The following is a 19,612-nucleotide window of genomic DNA, read 5'->3' as shown; positions in this document are numbered from 1 at the left end:
GAGACACATCACTTCCTTCTCTCAAAAAATCAGTGCATTCTCCCAACAGCTATTTATGTTAGAAAGCCATCGCACTCTTTGGCAACTGGGCCTTTGTAGCACTGTTTTCCCTCCCTTCTCCCTAAAAGAGGTGGCTAAGAACTGGAACACAGCTAGAAAGTGACAGCAACTGTGTGTGGATTGTTACAGTCTTGAGGACTCAGCTAGAGATACAACTGGAACATAAATGAAATAAGAAACAGAGTATGCAGTGACAGGGGAAAAGCAGAGCTGAATTTTTTAGTTAAGTCTCTCTACATATGGTGCTGATTTCCTGTTGATAAACAGCTTCCCCAGATACTTTTATCCCCTAGAACATTATCGAAAGGCTCAGACAAGTGCTGTAAGTACATTAACTTCTGAGAGTACCCCTGAGCCATCACTTAAACAACACTTAAACTGAACATGTAGAAAGAGAAGAATCACATTTACTTTTCATGCCTAAAACATTTCTGAAGACTTCTGTATCACTTGATTAGTGATACAGCACTAGATGATGTCCAGGACGTAGGTCTTATTTAGAAAATGGAAAAAAAAATTAAAGCAATTAACTTACAAATGGAATTATGTGAAGACCTCTTAGACTGTATGGCAAGAATGCAGCCCAAAGGGTCGCTTCTTGATGTCTAAGCATACTTCCACTATGGATGCATCTGCTTCCTTCTCTCGTACCTCCTCTCCCAGGCACCAACCTTGATGTTGCCAGTAAATTTGGAGTGTCTGAATTTGTTTGCTTTACTAGTCACTCCAGTACTACAACAGCATCATCTTAAAAATCTTATAAGCCCTTACTACTGCCTGGCTGTCCCATCCCTTCATCTTTTACATTTTCAGATGCTGTACTTCTCTATTCCAATATTGAAATATTGATTTTCCTTTCAGGAGCCTCTCAAATGATTATGACATTCTTGTGTGTCAGTGAATCACATTACACCAGGGAGGACCATTACGTTGGTGAACAGAAGGGAACAGCCCCATTCATTGCAAGATACAAAGAAGACTCAAATACTGACAAAAATAAAACATTTACCTTTCTCATAAAAATATTTACTGACATTTAAATGGAAAGCTACTAAGTCTTCTCAGAGGCTAAAGACCGTTTCTGCACAAACTCTTCCAACATCTAAATGTTGCTATTAATGATCTTTTAATTGGACTTTATGTGGACAGTAGAGGAGGGGGGGAAAAAAAAAAAAAAAATAGAGACACATCCCTTTCCCTCCTTCCAAGGAGAAACCTGTTCTTTAAAGGAAAGCAGGGTGGATGAACAGAGTCACAAAAAACCCAACAAACCAACAACACACAACAAAAGAACCCAATGCAGCAACATTTATCACATATTTTTGTTTCTGAACAGTGCTAAGCAAATACCCGTAGTGGAATATCAAAGGCAGACACTACTTCGGTAATAATCCCCTATTTAATTATTCCTACAGTTAGGAGTTGCAAACATCTGAAACAAGCTTGAGTTGTTTATGTAAAGTATAAGTTACTGATTAGTTATAATCTTCCCAGTTTCAAGCAATCAAATATACACATTTATCTGTTGGAAGTTACTAAAAATTTACACTTTTCCAAATCTTGACATACAATAACTTAATTAGCAAGACATCACATTAAAATTTGTTTAATTCAGCAGCAACATTTAAAGAGTCTTCATGCACCTCACATTTATTACAGAAAGCACATATTTCTGTTTAGAATTAACTTGCACAACTTAAAGAGTTAATGCACACACCTTTCATATAGCATGGGTCAGCTAAGCTCAGCTGGGCCCGACTTTGTCGCAATTTACACTTTAAAAATGTTCAGGCTCTCAAGCCAGCTCAACACCTTAACACCAGCCAACTGGACCCAGCAGAGCTCTGTAGCTCAGAACACCCCAGCCAATACCACTGAGTCACGCTTCAAGCCAGAGTTGCAGGGGCTGCGAGCCAGCAGCCTTCCACAGGTCTTGGCACACCAAAGCCCACACTTCTCATCCCAAGTTGCTGTGCCCTCTCAGATTTTTCTGTATTTAGCCAGGGAAGCAGCCTCCCCAAACACAGAGGTATAGCCCTTTGTTATTAAATACATGGGACGGCTTGCTTCAATCCCGGTGTCAAAAGTGATCACTACCACCAGTCTGAACAGTGTCAAAGCTGCATCAAAGTCGTGTCACACTCCTCGAAATCCCAGTCCTTCTGTCACAAGGATACATAAAACAAGAGCTACAGACAACAAGCCAGGAGTTTACAAGAGAAGTTCTCACCTTTGTGGATGACTAGCTTAAAGACTAGAGGAGGGGTAGAAAATCAGTTCAGGTGGCCCAATAGTCAAAGGGCAAAGAATCAATTTTAAAGACCATTTTATAGAAACAGAAATATTACTGGAGCACAAAAGCTAGCCATAACATGCACCTAAAGACACCTATGAATTCTACAGATATTCCTGATGATGCACTTTTACTCCTTTTTTGCTAGTACAGCTGCTAGAAGGCTTCAGTTATGAACCAAGGCATCCCAGAGATAAGTACTGTCTATACATTCAAGAAGTAAGCTGCTATCTAACTCACATAATATGTATTCAAACTCTGGTTTTATGCATATTGTTTCCTCATATGTTTACAAGTATGCCAAGTACAAACACTTCTCCAACTCTAACCCAGCTCTAGCCACAAGTCCTTAGCATACCACCCCCAAGAATTTCTCCCAATTAATACTGGGCACCTTCTGCAGTATGACATACAATACATAATCATTTTGGTTTCTTTATTAATTTGAGCAAAAGTAACTTCTCAAGAATGCATGTTCCAACATTACCTCCGAGTACTATGCTAACAGATTGTGAACAGCAAATATAGTCCCTATTGTTAACATTATCTGGTACGAAAACAACCCTATAATACATCACCTTTCATCCAGACAATAATGTTTTGTTTCCCTTTGAGTCTGATCCAGCGGTTTGGACAGGCTTGAGAGCATGGTCAACCCTTAAGAAGTTAATCCAAACAAAAGCAATGTAAATATATCTATTGAAACTGCAAACCTATAGGGTCTGTTCTTTCCAGCTCAAGTCTGACCATTTCTTACCATTTTAAACATCCAGGATCAAATTGTGGCTACTTCAATGTAAGTTTGATCTTCCCATCTCTTGCTGAAAACTGCTAAGTTTTGAATTGTAAAAAGCAAGCATTCAAAAAGGCTTATTACCAGATTTTTCCATCATGTCTTCCCCTACAAATAATCTGAGAGAAAGTGGATGCCTGCTTTACTTCCTACTAACCAGAGGGGTTACAGACTTACTAGCGCTTCAACAACTACTGCTGTTGTATTACTTGCTGTTGTTCAGAAATGGCTATTTTCCCCTTCTTTGTTCTCCAAAAGCTCCTTCACCTCCCAGCATATGTTAGAAACCGACAAGTGAACAGGACCAGATGTTCAGCTGCCAAGTTCACCTTCTGTCTGGTTTAAGGAATTTTATATAAGCGCTTGAGTGCTCAATGATATACTGTGAGCATAGAGGTGACATAACTCATTGGAGCCCTCCAGAAAAAAAGTGGCTTTGGAAATACAGGTGAGCACAAGCACTGGCAGTCATCCAAATGCTCCTCCAGCCTTGTTTGCTGTCTCATTCTTTGAAATACATATTCATTTCCCCCCAAAAAAGGTCTTTAGATGAAGGAAACAAATAATTTGTCTTGACTACAAGACATCATAATATTTGCTTTAAGCTTCCTGCAGCGGAATTACAGCATAATCACGTACAACGCTTTGTGGGAGATGTGACAGGCTTTTCTGCAGAAATGTTTTGTTAAAACTGGTAGTTCTTTGAAAAGTACTCAGGATGGGAAAAGACATGCCAGAAAGTAAAACTGTAACAAAGCTAGCTTTACAAAATTTGGAGGGGGACAAAGGTGAGCTAACCAGAATAGAACTACTGGTAAATGAATTGCCTTTCAGCTTCCACATAACATTTCCATTAAAGTGATTACCCCATTGTAAGTTAGCCACTAAACTAGAAAGTAAGAACTTATAAACCATCTATTTTCCCCACATAGATGCAACAGTGCCACAAAGTTATCACAGTGGAGGGAAAAAAAACCCAGCCAAACAAGAAAAAACAGCAGTAAGATAGTTTATTGTACACATCCACAGGGACACCATTTTAAGCATTTTTTTTTGTTTAATATCTCTGTATAACTTCAAGGGAACCTTAATTTAGCCATTCCATATGGCCCTGGCAAATAGTCTGCAATGACAAATACAAATGTCTACCTTGTGCTTCAATTGTTTTGATATACAAGATATTTATATTGCAATGTCAGTATTTCTGACTGTGTGAACATCTCTTAGTAGTCTTGCTTTACATAAGCATTTTCTTACCAATGCTAGAGGTGACTCCAGTGTAAAAGTATGACACTAAGCCTTACTTTGAAAAAAGTATTCCTAAAAGGGATCACCAGCTGCAGGGAACCAATGACAAACAGACTGTCTTCAGAATTGCTCCAGCAGAAAGATGACATTTTGAGTGATGATGGACTCAAAGTAGATCACACCATATGTGGCCTTTTAAATCAGAATTTCAGATCTAAATTAATAGTTGTTCTTGCCCCTCCAAAAGCACGGACAACCCAAACCTACACACGCCCTCACCCCCCCAACAAGGGAAGCTTGCTTACTGCTACTGCAGAAGATTCACATGCATGTCACTGTCCATCTTCAGTGAAGAAATATCACTATTATTTACTCATGTGAAATTATGAGAAAAATGGATTTTTTTTTTAATAACCAGTTGTACAAGAAGATTCTCCCATACTTAAGAAGAGGACTTCTCTTATGACCACCAGCACTTGAGAAGAAGCTAAAGCACTTGGGGCATCCTTTGAGGAAGGGTAAAAGCCTTCTCTAGCATTTTTAGCTCACTTCTTAAAAAAACACAAGTCAGCACACACCCCCAATAACATTTGGGGTTAGTCAGTGGATGCAGACAAGGTCATGAAAGATGATCCCATATCTTTTGTTAAGTCAGTCACCTAAAGAGAAAAGGTAAAGTCAAAGTTCAACTACTTGCAAGTTCTTACCTAATCATTCATGATGTCATCAGCCAGTTTCTGCAGCAGAACCTGGCAGCCACTGTGTTACAGCAGACTGTTTTGGCAGCAGGAAATATAGGTATAATACAGGAAACAGTCACAAAAATATCTTTGTGTAATTCAGTTAAATAGCCAATGAGAAGACCTCATCCAGGCTCAATTAGATCTGCTAATCACAGTGGTAATTTTAGCTCTCATTATTAATGCCAGATGCCCTACAGTACTCACAATTACCAGAAATACATGTCCTACGACATTAACAAAGAATCGTTGCAATGTTAAAGTTGAGAAAACAGGACCTCAAAGGCCAAGCAACAGCAAACCCAAGTCTTTCACTTGCATACACCCACCTTAAACACGAGAAAACAAGAGGAATTGCGATTGTCTTGATGTGACATTTCCAGGTACATTTCCTGCCTCCTGTATGCAGTGAGGGAAGACAGTCACCCTCATTTTTTCTTTTGCACATCCAATAGCAGGCTGTAGGGCCAGTAACTTGAACTAAGGATACTGCAGGGCCAGCCAAGGACCAGCTCTCTCTGCTGGGGAGAGAGAGGAAAGAGACAAAGCCCTTACCACAGAACAGCACTGCTTCTGGCTGAGGCCTCAGAAAAAGAGAGCCCCTTCCAAGTGGCATGGCAAGGTTTAAAGGAAATAGCGTGACTTGCTCAAATGCAGCAAAGGCCATGATTTCTGAGAGACATGCCAATAACTCAGAGCCAAAGTTTCTTCTGCACCCTGAGGATCCAACCAAGAGGGTGAAATTGTGAAGGTTCTAACAGAAGCTAGAGAGAAGCGTGTCTCTCTTTTAAAGACAGGAAGGTCTTCCAACTAAATCCTCAAATTTTATCCATTTTAGAAGCATTCAGGTATCTTGTGCAGTGTCACCACAGTCATAAATGAAAAAAGTTAGACTGACCATTAGAAACAAGTATTGCTTTTCTGTAGTTAATTTTCATTTGCTTGTTTGTATTTAAGAAGCTTACTCTCATCTCACAGCCTATGCTATGGTGCGTAAGGGTCAGTGCAGGTTTGTAGATCACTAGCAGTCTACAACAAAGAAATACTGCTTCTCAACAGCAAGAGAAGGAACCTTCCTTTGCTGTCTCTTTCCCCAACTCCTCTCGAAAAAATAGGTAGTCTGGTTTATAATATTATGTTGTACAGATATTACTAGAAAAGTATGTAGTCCTACAAATTTAAGAAATCCCATCGCACCTGATACGGACTCTGATTTAGAAATCAGAGTAAGTCCTTACCAAGTTAATGCAGCAAACAGAGTTCAACAGAAGACTGCAGGTTGACAATATTCTCAACTCTGAGTACATCAGTTGTACATCACATATAATCAGGAAAGCATAGTTTAAAGACTTCCACTGTCAATTCCTACAGTCAATGCAGTCATGCTTTATGATTTCTTGTTGGGGGTGGGGAGGAAGACACAAAGCTAGAACCTCTGTATCTAGATGAAAGATTCCTGAGCACTAAGGACTGTTTGTTTTAAAGCCAAAAACAAACAGACAAACAAGCCCTCACCTTATTTATTGCTCAAACTACCCCATTAAGCTCCATCAAATGTTTATATAAGAGTACTATTATTTATTGCCTCTGCATTGCCCTCACACAGACACATTGTACTGGATTTGCTTCCAGCATCACCAGCTTAAGTTTTATTTCAAATGCACATTAATGAAAGAAAAATCACACCTATAAGTTTCACAAAAAGGCCAGTTTATCAGTATGTACTATCTCCTCCAGAGTAGCCATTATGATTAATAACAATCATGTCTGTAAATCTTCTACCTGCCCTGCTAACAGAGCTCACAAGTCTTACTCTGTTGACACCTTTTAAAACTTTCCAGAGAACATCAGTTTCAGAAGCTCATGCTGACAGGGGATATGATTGAAGACCTCCAACTCTTTTACTTTCCCCTAAATTAAAGGTGAAAGAAGATTTAACTCAGACTAATCACTATTTCTGCAGGTCATTAATACTTCTTAGTAGGTTCTCACTGAAAAGCAATCCAAATCTCATCTACTTCGGCACTGCTCTTGGCTATGCTGACATCCTGTGACAAACTTATACAGCTTGTCATTTCTGCAGCTGAGCTACCAAGCAAGCTCTCTATACCTGTTCCACAATATAATGCTCAAGCACTTCAGTTATCAACCACTACTTCTTTTCCTCAGTAGTTTCTGCCCATTCCCCACTGTCTCCAGAGCATGTGGGTCCCACATAAGAGACCGCTCAGCCCGTACGTCTGACATGGATGCCAGTATTACTCAGCCTTATTGTTCATGTGAACATACTCCAGCCACAGGAGCAGCAGCAGACTCCTGATTGCCTGGACTTCCTCTGGCTCACACAATCAGCATTTGCACACCCACCAACACTCACTTTCTTCATGCCACAACTTCTTATTAGCACCATGCTAGTAAACTTTCTCCCCACCTGGCATTTCTTGGTAATTGGGACAGGAAGAGGAAAAAAAACCCCAAAAAACACAAGTCTGACAACAATGTAGGCACCAGACTTTGATCCACTGTACTGCTTCCAAACCACCCTCTATCATTTCCTCACTGGTCAAAGCCAGCACTGCCAACAGACACAACTAAACCAGAAGGCTGAGCAGCCTGAACACACTGAAACCTGTCACCAAGAAAACCACAGCAGCCTCATCTGCTCAGATATACCCATGCCAATAACAGCAAACGAAATAAAAAAGATGGAAGAAAATAATTTTTATTATTATTTCCTGTATGAAAGAGAAAGCCTGCGCTAGCTGCTCATCTAACAATGCAAAATTTCCATAAGGTCTCATAGAAACAGAGAGGAAAAAAAACCTGCCACCAAACCAAAGACCTAACAGACATGCATCACTGCCAAGTCTCTCCTCTACAGGGCAGATCCCTCCTCTGCAAAAAAGGAGTTTCCACACAGACAAGTTTCAGTTAGGTGAGGAGGAATGAGAAGTAAACTACAAAACATCAGCACCACGCATGTCCCACATCCACAAGGGACTGAGACCCCATCTCTGGCAGGTCCCAGGTGGGCGCTTCCTGGCAAGACTGTGCTACATAATTCTCTTCAAAACACATACAGCCTCTTTCCCTAAAATACCAGCAAGACACAAGAAGCATACAACAGGAGCACAGTAAGACATGATCTGAAAGCGACAGCCTTAGCACACGACTGGCACTGTTAACACTGTATATTAATTCACTGCTTCTTCACCGGTATGTGGCCCCACAATCTTTTTCTTATTTCTATGTGCTTTCTGGGTGGGGCAGCTTTTGTCAACTCATTTTAACATCCCCCCTTTTGTTTTTAAGGAGTTAGACAATAGGACCACAACGATATTAGAAACAGAGTCTGTTCTGGAGCTGCAACATCCAGTGCTGGCAACAGCAAACACGCTCCCGTCACTCGCTCATTCCTCTCGCAAAGGCCCGCAGAAACAGCGAACTACGCAGCCCGCATCCCAAAGTTTGCATCACTGCGGAGAACCACCGGCTTGCGCTGAAACGCGCCCGGCTTCACCAGGTGACAGCTGCGTGGCAGCGAGAGGGGCACGGACACAGGGAGCGCGCACCCCCCGCCCCCCGCGGAGGGGCCCCCGCTCTTCCTCCGCTGTTGGATCCGGGACTCGGCTCCGCTGGCTCCGGGGCCGAGGGACGGAGGGAGGGCGGGCACCGCCCCACCGCCAACGCCCTCACCCTCGCCCTGCCCGCAGGCTCCCCGGGACGGGACGGGCAGGGCGGCGGCCGGGGCCGAGCCTCCCGCCCTCCCCGGCACACGCGGGCTTCGGGGGGGACCGTGCGCCTGGGGGCGCCGCCGGAGGGAGCGGGACGCGACGGCCCCACGCCGGCTCCGCGGGGAAGGGACGCGGCCACTTACAGCTCAGGACCCCCAAGGAACCGAGGAGCAGCAGGCGGAGGCTGCAGCTCGCCATCTTCGCGGCAACGGCCGCTCCCCCCCGGCGGCAGCGGTTAATAACCGCCGGGCGACGCCGGCGGGGCGTGAGGGGCGGCCCGGCCCAGCCTCGCCTCAGCCCGGCCCGGGGGAGCGGAGCGGGGCGGGGCGGGGCCTGGCGGGCCGGGGCGCCCTGGGAGGCAGCTGGGGGCAGGTGCGGCAGCTGGGGCGCAACGCCCGCACCCGCCGGGCTCTGCCTCCGCGCCGGCGGAGCCGCCCCAGAACTTCTAACGCGTCCGAGGAGGCGCCGCCCCGCCTGGCGCTGGCTCCGGGAGCCGCGGCCGGCTGCGGGGCCGCGCCCTGGCCCGGCGCCCGCCCTGCCGGGGGCTGCCCGGGGGCTGCTCGGGGCGGGCAGCAGCGCCGCTCGCCCCGGCCCCGCCAGCGCCATGCCCCCGCGCAACCCGGGGCTGCACCGTGTCGTAGCCAGTGGCTCTTCCCTCCCATGTATCTACTCCTTTTGAAACTCCGAGACCTTCGTCAGCTCAAGGACGTTTGTTGCAACGGAATAAACTTTTCATGACGAGAGGCTCCAGCTTCTCAGAGAAGACCAGAGAGTCCCTGCTGGTGCACTTCCCGAAGTCAGACCGGCGGGGAAGCTGGCGTATGGGCTGAAATCATGAAACAACAGTTCCGATGTTCCGGATGAAGGGAGCGCGATGTGCCGATGGGGCGCGGGGTTTTTTAAGCTTCAGGCTTTGGACGAAGTCCCCGTGTGACCCCTTGTGCCTGTGCGGCTGGGCTGGGCGAATGCCACCCGCCGTCGGGCACGTTAACCAGCCGAAGGTGGACCACGCCGGCACCTTCGGGGCCTTTCTTGTTACTGGTTTACAGCAGCCTGGGAGATTCTTGATGAAATATACAGGAGGTGTAGTGGCCCTTTAAATTTTTGAATCGAGGAAAATTACTCATCGTGACAGTTAATAGTGCATCTGAGTAGTTTCTAATGACATCTTAAAAATACATTGCCACAGATGTAATACGGTTCTATAACAAGAAAAGTATCATAAGCATTTCTTTGATAATCAGAACAGCAATGTTGGCTATATTGTGTTAGACTGGAGCAAAATGAGGAAAGATTATTTATAAATAAAATCTCTAGCAGCTGTTTTAACGGAGACCAAAGAAGTAGGATGCCATGATGCTCTTCATATCAAAATCTTCCTAGTTTTTCACAGGCAAAAATGTATATAGAATGCAAGAAATATTTCTGCAAAATATATGCACATATATATGTCCAGTATATCCAGTATATCTTACAGTATAATGGTGACACATGCTTTTAATAAAATCAAAACTACTGCATAGACAACAGAGAAGTTCTTTATTTTGTGTGGCCCAGCACATCATAACTTTAAGCATACACAAAGTTTCACTGATTTCAGTAGGACTGCCTTACTGTTTAAAGCCACACGGTGATAGAAACACCGTGTTGATATAAAATTTAAATATATGGGAGGAGCCTGGTGGAAAAGGTACAGAGGTGGAGAACGTTAAGAAACAGCACTACAGAATTAAATTAAGGGTTAGCTCGTAGGGTGACTACTAAAGCTGATGTAATGACAATGAATCAATGAGGGGAATGAAGAGATTAATTGCAAGGCAAAGGTATCCCATTAGTCGATGGGCTTGTACAGAGCCTTTCCACCACAGTAAACATTCGGTTCTAACTGCCCAAATACATAGGCTCACATACAGGGTTTAATTTGGATTTCATTAACGTGACTCTTACACCACAGCAAATCCACTTAAATGCATAGGGTTTATATAAGCATGAGGTCAGAGTAAAGTTCCTTTTTTTTCCTGTTCACTGTTTTGCTTCTTCTGCGAGTGAAGCAAATACACAGTGTACAGGGTTGCCTCCCCGACATTTCTCTGACATTTTCTAGTACGGTTTCATGGTATTTTCACAGTTTCTTTACATTCCCCTCTTTTATTTCAGCAACAACTAGATCACAGTTTCTCTGCTTGCTTTATACAACTCCAGAAAACACCAGCAATTAAATGTGGGCATTCTGAATGCATTTACAGAATTACTGGAAAAGTGGTTGTAGTGCATATAGTTCATTTATGACATATACTTATTCTGTATGTACTTTGCTGAACAATGGTGTTCTTAAAAATACTGTTAAGTACTTTGTTAGAAGAGCACAAGACTGCTATCCTTATTTTTAATCTTTTTAAGTTAAATGTAGTAAAAATATTTTCATTAAAGAGCACATAGAGCCCAACATGGAAGAATTTGTTTGAGATGCTCAGTTTAACAGTTATTCTTGGAGAGCTTTCCATAGAAACTCCTTTTTAGAATAATATAAATAGTCTATAATTAACATCTGCACACAGAATGCTGGTCAAGAATATCTATCTTGTTTTGTAGTAACTATTCTAGTCAAGTTCTTGGAATAGAAAGGCCTTTAAGAATTGTGTGGAATGCAACATGATTTCAAGACTTGGATGCTTCTTAATGATCTCAGTAATTCATAAACCAAAGATTACCACCATTTCATTAGATGATATTTTAGATAAATATACATCCTTAAATTGCAGTGGAATTCTTTCTCCTTTTAATGAAACTTTTTATTGCAAATGTGGAGTGCCGATGATAATCTGTTCTAACAATACAAGTTTACCTCTTTATTATGGTACCATCACTCTGTTAAAGAGCTCTGTGAAAAAACAGTTTTGAAAAATAATTTGTTAAAATTCTGTGAAACACTATAAGCTGAAACTCTGGCTCTTCAGTTTGGGAATGTTTAATTTTTCTTAGCTATAAGATGATAAAAATGAATACAGAGAAATTAACCTATATTAAGAAAATACTCCTTTTGGTGATTTCTCCACTCCAATTAGGTTTTATTTTGCAGGGGGAACAAAACCAAATCGCCCCTGATTTATTTTCTGTCCCTTTCATGCTGATTCCTAGAATAACTTTGAGGTATAATAATAAAAAAAACCAGTACAACAAATTAGAACTGCTAAATTTGGTTACAAAGGTGTTGCGATGTAAATTACAGATAGGTAAGAGGGGAAGATGATTACAAGTCCTCTTCTCAAAAACATGCGTAGGATAGCGGGAAAAGTAGTGCGCTACAAGAAGAGAACTGGCTGTTTAATTAGCACTTAGAAGAGTAGGATGTTAATTCACTCATCTGTCACGGCTTACACATACCAAATTAGAAGACAGTCATGGGAGAGCTAATGAATATTCATCCTTGCACCACCATTAAAAAAAAAAAAGTTTAATGAAAGGCAATGCTTCCCTAGTATATCCCATTCAGGCATAGACCTGATATATCTCAAGTTTACTCATTGAATTTAAGTAGACCAAGTAGTGTAACCCTAGTTTCATGTAAGCAAGTAAATATTTTTTATTCTGTTGATAAGCAGGTACTATGGATGTGTGATGATCTGTGAGTAGCTCATCTCTTGTTTGCAGAGTGAAATGTCAGTGAAAGCATCAAAGATTACAGTTCTGCACTACTTTTCCCTCTTCTTGCTGTGGTTTCCGAAGTTAATTGTTCGTTAAACTTTTTAATGTCTCTTAGCTGACCTATAACAGCAGGTAACCCGGCAAGGTTGCTGATAACTGCCTAGTTGAGAGGAGCAGGGGAGAGGATTTAGAATCTGGAGCCACCGAGGGAGAAAGTAAAAGACATAGGAAAAAAGCACTCCTGTGCATAAGCATGCCCATATATTTATTTATATGGAGAGTTGGAAGGCTGATTGTTATTGGAATTTGCATTGTTTAGGTTTTGATCAAGAAGACATCTTTGAATATTTTTCCATATTCAAAGAAGAAGAAACAGATTTCTTCATATTTCTAAAAAGAGAAATGTTATGTTTGAGATGGTCAGAGATGCCATTTGGGACTTGGTGCCATAGCCTGTGGGTTAAATCTCTGTACACATCTTTTTTCCAAGCACACTGAATTGTTTGTTCTAGTAAGTGCTGAAGATGGGAGCACATAGCTGTAGAGTGACTGTTCTGTTGTGATTCTGGGCATGACAATGGGACAAATTGATAGAAATCTATTTTGCAAAACTGCTAAACCAGATTCCGTTTAATTAACTAGTTTAATCCCCAGAATACATATGTCATGTTCTGTGTTGCAAATCTTTTTTCTGAAACTCATTGATTGATGTGCTATGTATTTTTTGTTGTGCCCATACTACCAGCCTGAGTACATTGAATCTGTCAGCTTGAAAGCCTGCTCTTTAGTGTGAAGAGTTATCAGCAGCCATGTGGAGAGGCTGATATCTACAATTTAAGGGATAATTTTTTTCTTTTGCAATTTTTAATATCATGACACCTAGTTTTTATAATGTTCTGGGGTATTGCTTTAATGGCTATCCAGTCCCTAGTTACAGTAGACCTTGTCTCCTTTCTGCTTCTTTGGCATCTTGTTATTTTGTTTTGCTGCTTCGTGGTAATTGTTTTAGCTCCTGTCTGGGGAAATAAATCTGATTTAGCTGGCAAGTTATCTGTTTGTTTAGTACTTTGAATCTGAAAACTGTGAACAAGTATAGTTTTGAGAAAAGAAGCAAAAAAAATTAAATTCAGATACTCTTTTTTTTTACCAACCTGTTGTTGATGGCTCTTTAAAGACAGAGTATGCCATAGATTAGTTGCCTTTCTATAATGAAATGGGCTGGAGTGCTGTGATAGAACACTATATCTCTATTAGACTGTTAAAATATCTCGTATCTAACGTGTCAGCCACATTTGAACCAGGAAAGCCACAAAATGTGAGAGTAGAACAAGATAACAGTAATAGAAATTACTTGATCTCAGTAGCTTTTTTCTGTGAATCCCCCAGCTCAATTTTCTGGAATGTCTTGTATAATTTTATCTTTGACTTGCAAAGTACAGTATTAATGCAATTTTTTTTTCAACTGAATTTATGAGATTACTGCCACTGAGTAGACAGCTCAGTAGCAGTCAAAGGTACATTTCTAAAAAAGATCACCAAATTGGATGGCATTGTAGGATGCTTCCTGATTCAACCTGAGTAACAGTCAGCAATGCGTTAGCCACAACGCTGGTGGTGGTAGAGTCAGAATTATTTTACCACAGTGTTTAAAATGTTTTGCTACTCCATGGTGGCATGAAGAATACGGCTCTTAGGATGTAGTTACACACTGTGTTGTCTTGAAGGCAACTGCTGCCTCTGGCCATGGATTACTGCTACCGCTTCATTTGTGAACAGAAACAAGTATACAAAGCTGTACTGTAAGACAACTCACTGAAATAATGTGAATAAAACATAATCTTTCAGCAATACTGATCCTGCAATTTGTATCACTTCAGTGATCTTGTGCTCAGCGCCTTGTACAGCACTGCTAGAGTTGTCTACCTAGAGGGTAATCGGTGAGAAACAGCCAAGAATGGCAAAGGGAGGGGCAGGAATTTTTGTGCCAGTTTTGCTTTTGAAGCAATCTGTAAATGAGCTCAGAGCTGGCTTTGGGACCATGAGGGTGATAAGCCGTCACGGTTTGTCACTTAAGAATTACTGTTGGGTCACATATTATGGCGTAGGAGCAATTATGGGGTTCCTGTTGCCTCATGGAGCAACCTCTCATTTTCTGCCCATGATAAAATAACATCCACAGTTTTCCTGAAAGTCAAAGGGCTTTATGAAGACTGATACCTTGTAATTATTTTTGTACAGTTTTGTTACCCATCTCTTCTCTGTACCACAGACATGCTCGGTGTTGTAACATGCTGCTTTTAAGCCACTGGATTTCAGCCAAACCCTTCCCAGAGTTCTCAGTTGGAAGGCTTTTGTCCTTTGGCATTGAGGGATCAATAGCTGGGGGATTAAAGCAGGCCTGTACGTTCCCCCCAGGCTGCTGACAGGGCCGTGTTTGGCAGCTGAGAGTAACCCCCAGCTGGCACTTGGCTCAGTTCATGGGGTTTGAGTAGACCCAGGGGTTTTTACTCTCTCACAGAAGCCTCAAGTAAATATACTGTAGTAAACAGATAAATTATATTACAGTTGTGAGCCAGTTGTGCCAGCATGAATCAAAAGTAAGCTTGAAGTCTGAATTTTTAAATTAAACCCAAATCTATGCGAATGTTGTATCTCTTTCCTGCTTTTGTCCAGGGGCTGTAGAGATGTCAGCTGAACACTGGGTGAAATTTCCAGCAGCTTTGGATATCTTTTGATTTCCAGTGTGGGGGGTAAAGCTTTGCACTGTCACTCTGTTGATCGAGGATTACCAAAAAACAGAGGGCTACAGCCATGCTCCTCCTGTAGTCTTTAGTGTGTTACAAGTCCCAGGTGGCTTTTTATCTGCATTGTCCTTCCAGGGCGACACCAAACAAGTAGAAGGAGGGACCAGATATTCTACCACAATTTTTCTGATGATTAAGCTGAATAAAAAGTTTCAAATACTCATACAAAAGAAGACTTAGAGATTAGAAAGTAGCAATTTAAAACAGAAAGATAATAAAGTGTGCAGCATCAAAGAGGATTTTATTCTTGTTATTCAAGACTTCCTCAAAATGACAGAATATGGTTTGTTTCTGTCTTTCATTCTCTGAACATTTCGAATTTATCTCCTCATAGAGTAAAAATGCTCTTTTTATACCTTTCATTGTGAACTTTGTTTTCTTTGGGATTTTTTATTTTTTAAACCAAAGCGATTATGTGATGTGATCGTTGACCGCGTACAATTCCTCAAGCCATAGAATAAAAAGTTAATAGAAGAAATGGTGTAGTTGAGCTATAATGACATAAATATTAATAGCATCTTTGTGTTTCCTCAGGACGTTTCACCTCAAGGCTATAAACTGTTTTAGACACACAAGTATGTAGGCTACAGTAAACCTGCTGCACTAAAAAATAACTTGTATTTAACTCATTTTAAAAAATGAGGAAGCAGGATGATTGACTTGCTGGAATTCTTAGTCTATCAAATAATGTAATGAAGGGCACGAGTAGCTACTGTACTCGCACACCTGGTTTACTGGATGAGAGCCCAGGTGAGCAGGAAAGCCAGTGCCAAGTACCAAACGAAGAGGACCCAACTGTCCCGCTGCTCTGCAGACATGTTTCCACAATGGAAAATTCTCTGTCTGTTACTGGCCCTTGCCAGCATTAACACATTTATTTTTTTGATGCTGAGTTTAATTACATCCTTTAGCTCTTAATGGCACTAATTCAGTGTAACTGTTTGACATTGGTATTCCGGATGACTGTTATATCTTTGCCAACTGGGGACTGGGATGAATCACAGAATACCAGGTGGGAATGTGTGATAAGTTTGGTAGTGGGGGAGGGGGCTACAGTGGTGACCCCCTGTGAGAAGCTTCTCAAAGCTCCCTCAGCTCCAAGTTGGACCCGCCTCTGGCCAAGGCAGAGCCAGTTAGCAACAGTGGCTGCACCTCTGCGATAACTTATTTAAGAAGGGGAACCTGAGATGGGGTTAAGGACTTGTTAAGAGGAGTTATGAGAAGGACACCTATGTGAACACCAAGGTCTGTGGAAGGAAGGAGGAGGAAGGGGGGGAGGTGCACCAGAGCAGAGAGCCCCCCTGTATCCAATGGTGAGACAGCAGGGCCACCCCCGCTGCCACCCATGGAGGTCTACGGTGGAGTAGAAATACTGTGGAGGACCCCACAACAGAGCAGGTGACTGTGCTTAAAGGAGGCCAGGACTCTGAGAGGAGAAGCAGCCCCCACTGTTGTAGTTTGGAGCTGGGAGGACTGCAACACGTGGGGGGTGACCCACGCTGGTGCAGCTTGGGAACAGCTGCAGCCTGTGGGAAGAACTCATGCCAAAGAAAGTTCATGGAGGACTGTCTCCTGTGAGAGGGGAGCCACGTGAAGCAGGGGGAGAAAATGCAGAAGAGTGCTCCCCACCCCCCAGGAGGAAGGAGCAGTGGACTGACTGAAACCCCCCCATTCTCTGCCCCCGCGTCACTGTGGGGAGGAGGTAAAGATATTGGGAACAAAGTGAGCCAGGGAAGAAAGGAGGGGTGAGGGGAAGTGTTTTAAGATGTCATAACATTTCTCACTGTCCCACTCTGTCTGTTAAGTGTTGGTTTTGTTAGTGTTTCAATTAAAGTGATGTTCTTTTCCTTCCCCTAACAAGTCTCTTTTGCCTGTGACCATAATGGGTGAGCCACCCCTCTCTGTCCTTACCTCAATTTCTAAGCCTTTTGATTCTTTTTCTCCTTCCCAGCGCTGGGGTGCAAGGGGTGAGTGAACAGCTGCATCACGCTCTGTTTCCCTCTGGGCTCAAACCATGACAGAAGGCACCTCAAGGATCACCTGGTCCAACCTTTCTTGGCAAAAGCACAGTCTAGACAAGGTGGCCCAGCTGAATCTTAACAGTGTCCGATGTTGGGGAATCCACCACTTCCCCAGGGAGATTATTCCAGTGGCTGATTGTTCTCATTGTGAAAATTTTTTCTCTTGTGTCCTATCGGAATCTCCCCAGGTGTAACTTGTACTCATTACCCCTCGTCTTTTCCATGTGGCTCCTTGTAGAAAGAGAGTCTCCATCTTCTTTGCAGCCACCCTTTAAATACTAGAACATGGTGATAAGGTCTCCCCTAAGCATTCTTTTCTCAAGGCTGAACAAACCCAATTCTCTCAGCCTTCCCTCATGTGCCAGGCTTCCCAGTCCCCTGACCATATTTGTGGCCCTCTCCTGGACCCTCTCCAGTCTGTCCACATCTTTTCTGTATAGCAGGGACCAAAATCAAACACAGTATTCCAGGTGTGGCCTGAAGCACTGAGTAGAGTGAGGTAATGACTTCTTTATCTCTGCTGGTGATGCCCTTGTTGATGCAATCCAGTACCCTGTGGGCTTGCTTTGCTGCAGGAGCACACTGTTCATTCATATTGAGCTTGTTGTCCACCAGGATCCCCAGGTCCCTTTCCACAGACCTGTTCTCCAGTCAGGTAGATCCCAGCCAGTGCTGCCCTCCTGGATTATGTTTTCCCAGGCGCAAAACCTTTCACTTGTCCTTGCTGAACTTCATAAGGTTCTTATTAGCCCACCCTTCCAGCCTATCCAGGTCTTCCTGCAGGGTGGCTCTCCCTTCCAAAGTGTCTACTTCCATCACGGGCAAAACAGATTCGACTTGGGGAAATTAGCTTAATTTATTACCGATCAAATCAGAGCAGGGTAATGAGAAATTAAATCTGAAAAACCCTTCCCCCACCCCTCCCCTCTTCCCAGGCTCAACTTCACTCCTGATTTCTCTATCTCCTCCCCACCAGCAGCACAGGGGGACGGGGAATGGGCGTTGTGGTCAGTTCATCACACGTTGTTTCTGCTGCTCCTTCCTCCTCAGGGGAGGACTCCTCACACTCTTCCCCTGCTCCACACTGGAGACAGTCCTCCATGAACTTCTCCCACGTGAATCCTTCCCACAGGCTGCAGCTCTTCAAGAACTGCTCCAGCGTGGGTTCCTGCCACGGGGTGCAGTCCTTCAAGAACAGACTGCTCCAGCATGGGTCCCCCATGGGGTCACTAGTCTGACTTGCTGTGGTGGTTTAGCCCCTGCCGGGGTCTGAGACCACGCGGCCGCTGCCCCTCCCCAACAAAGGGAGTGAAATACAAAGCCCCAAGACTGAAATAAGGAAAGGTTTAATACAATAATGCAATAGCAACACAACAAACAACAACAATAACAATAACAGTAATAGTGATAGCAATGAACAGAGCAAAATAGCTACCAAATACAGCAGTTTTAGGCACGATGTACAAAACCACGAGTGCACCGCGCTCCCGCGCCAGGAAAAATGTGACCTGCCAGGATGTGATGTCCGCATGGTATCTGAATAACCCGGCTAGAGCTCCCCCCCACTGCTGGGGAAACTTAACCCTATCCTGGTTAAACCAGGACACTTGCGGAAAACAGACTCTACAACTCAGAGAGAGTTATAAAGCAGGTATGTTTACTCCAGCGCTGGGGTGCAAGGGGATTTCTCCACAAAGCTTGCACCCCCACAGCACATTTTACCAAAAACTTATAGAATGTGGTTATACATATTCATTGGATTACATAATACAAATATCCATATGCATGAGTAAGGCTGGGTTAGTTCAAAAGGCTGGTGTCAGCAGTTTATGTTATCTTTGCACCTGTGCATTGCCTCCGGGTGGGCGTCTTCGGGGGTCTTTTGGAGGAAGGCTCACAGTCTTTCTCACCTTGTACTTTTCCTTGGAGCATGCGCAGATTCTCTTAGCCAATTTCTTGAATAAAGAGTGGTTCCCACTGGTTTAGCACCTCTATCTTATCTAAAAGCACCAGTCTATTAATTTCTAGTGCCCATATATGGCTATCTATCCATAAACTTGCTAGAACACATCTGCTTTCCAAGGACATGTCTCTTATTTTTGCCGAACATAGTAATTCTTGGTACACAGAAAACTGCTTTGTTTTGATGAACACAATAGTCCTTGGTAAGCTTCCACAGAACAGTCAGGACAAGCAGGATTATTAAGCAATATTCAGAAATCATTATAAGTTGCTATAAGTAAATAAGTTGCAAAGTAGGTGATCATTTCCTTG

The 19,612-nt window shown here is 43.0% G+C and overlaps 1 protein-coding gene across 1 annotated transcript in view; it reads right to left on the bottom strand.

Annotated features, from left to right (window-relative positions):
* Positions 1-9,281, bottom strand: part of JAM2 (junctional adhesion molecule 2) — a 38,299-nt gene extending 29,018 nt beyond the window's left edge. Inside the window, exon 1 of the mRNA XM_074813885.1 lies at positions 9,012-9,281. Within this exon, the coding sequence (XP_074669986.1) occupies positions 9,012-9,066 (55 nt within the window). The 5' untranslated portion in view covers positions 9,067-9,281. The remainder of the gene's footprint in view (positions 1-9,011) is intronic.
* Positions 9,282-19,612: the final 10,331 nt, after the last annotated feature.

This window comes from Strix aluco, chromosome 2, assembly GCF_031877795.1.
Source record: "Strix aluco isolate bStrAlu1 chromosome 2, bStrAlu1.hap1, whole genome shotgun sequence".
Taxonomy (NCBI): Eukaryota; Metazoa; Chordata; class Aves; order Strigiformes; family Strigidae; genus Strix; species Strix aluco.
Note: the sequence above shows the minus strand (reverse complement) of the source record. Positions and strands in the feature narration are given on the sequence as shown.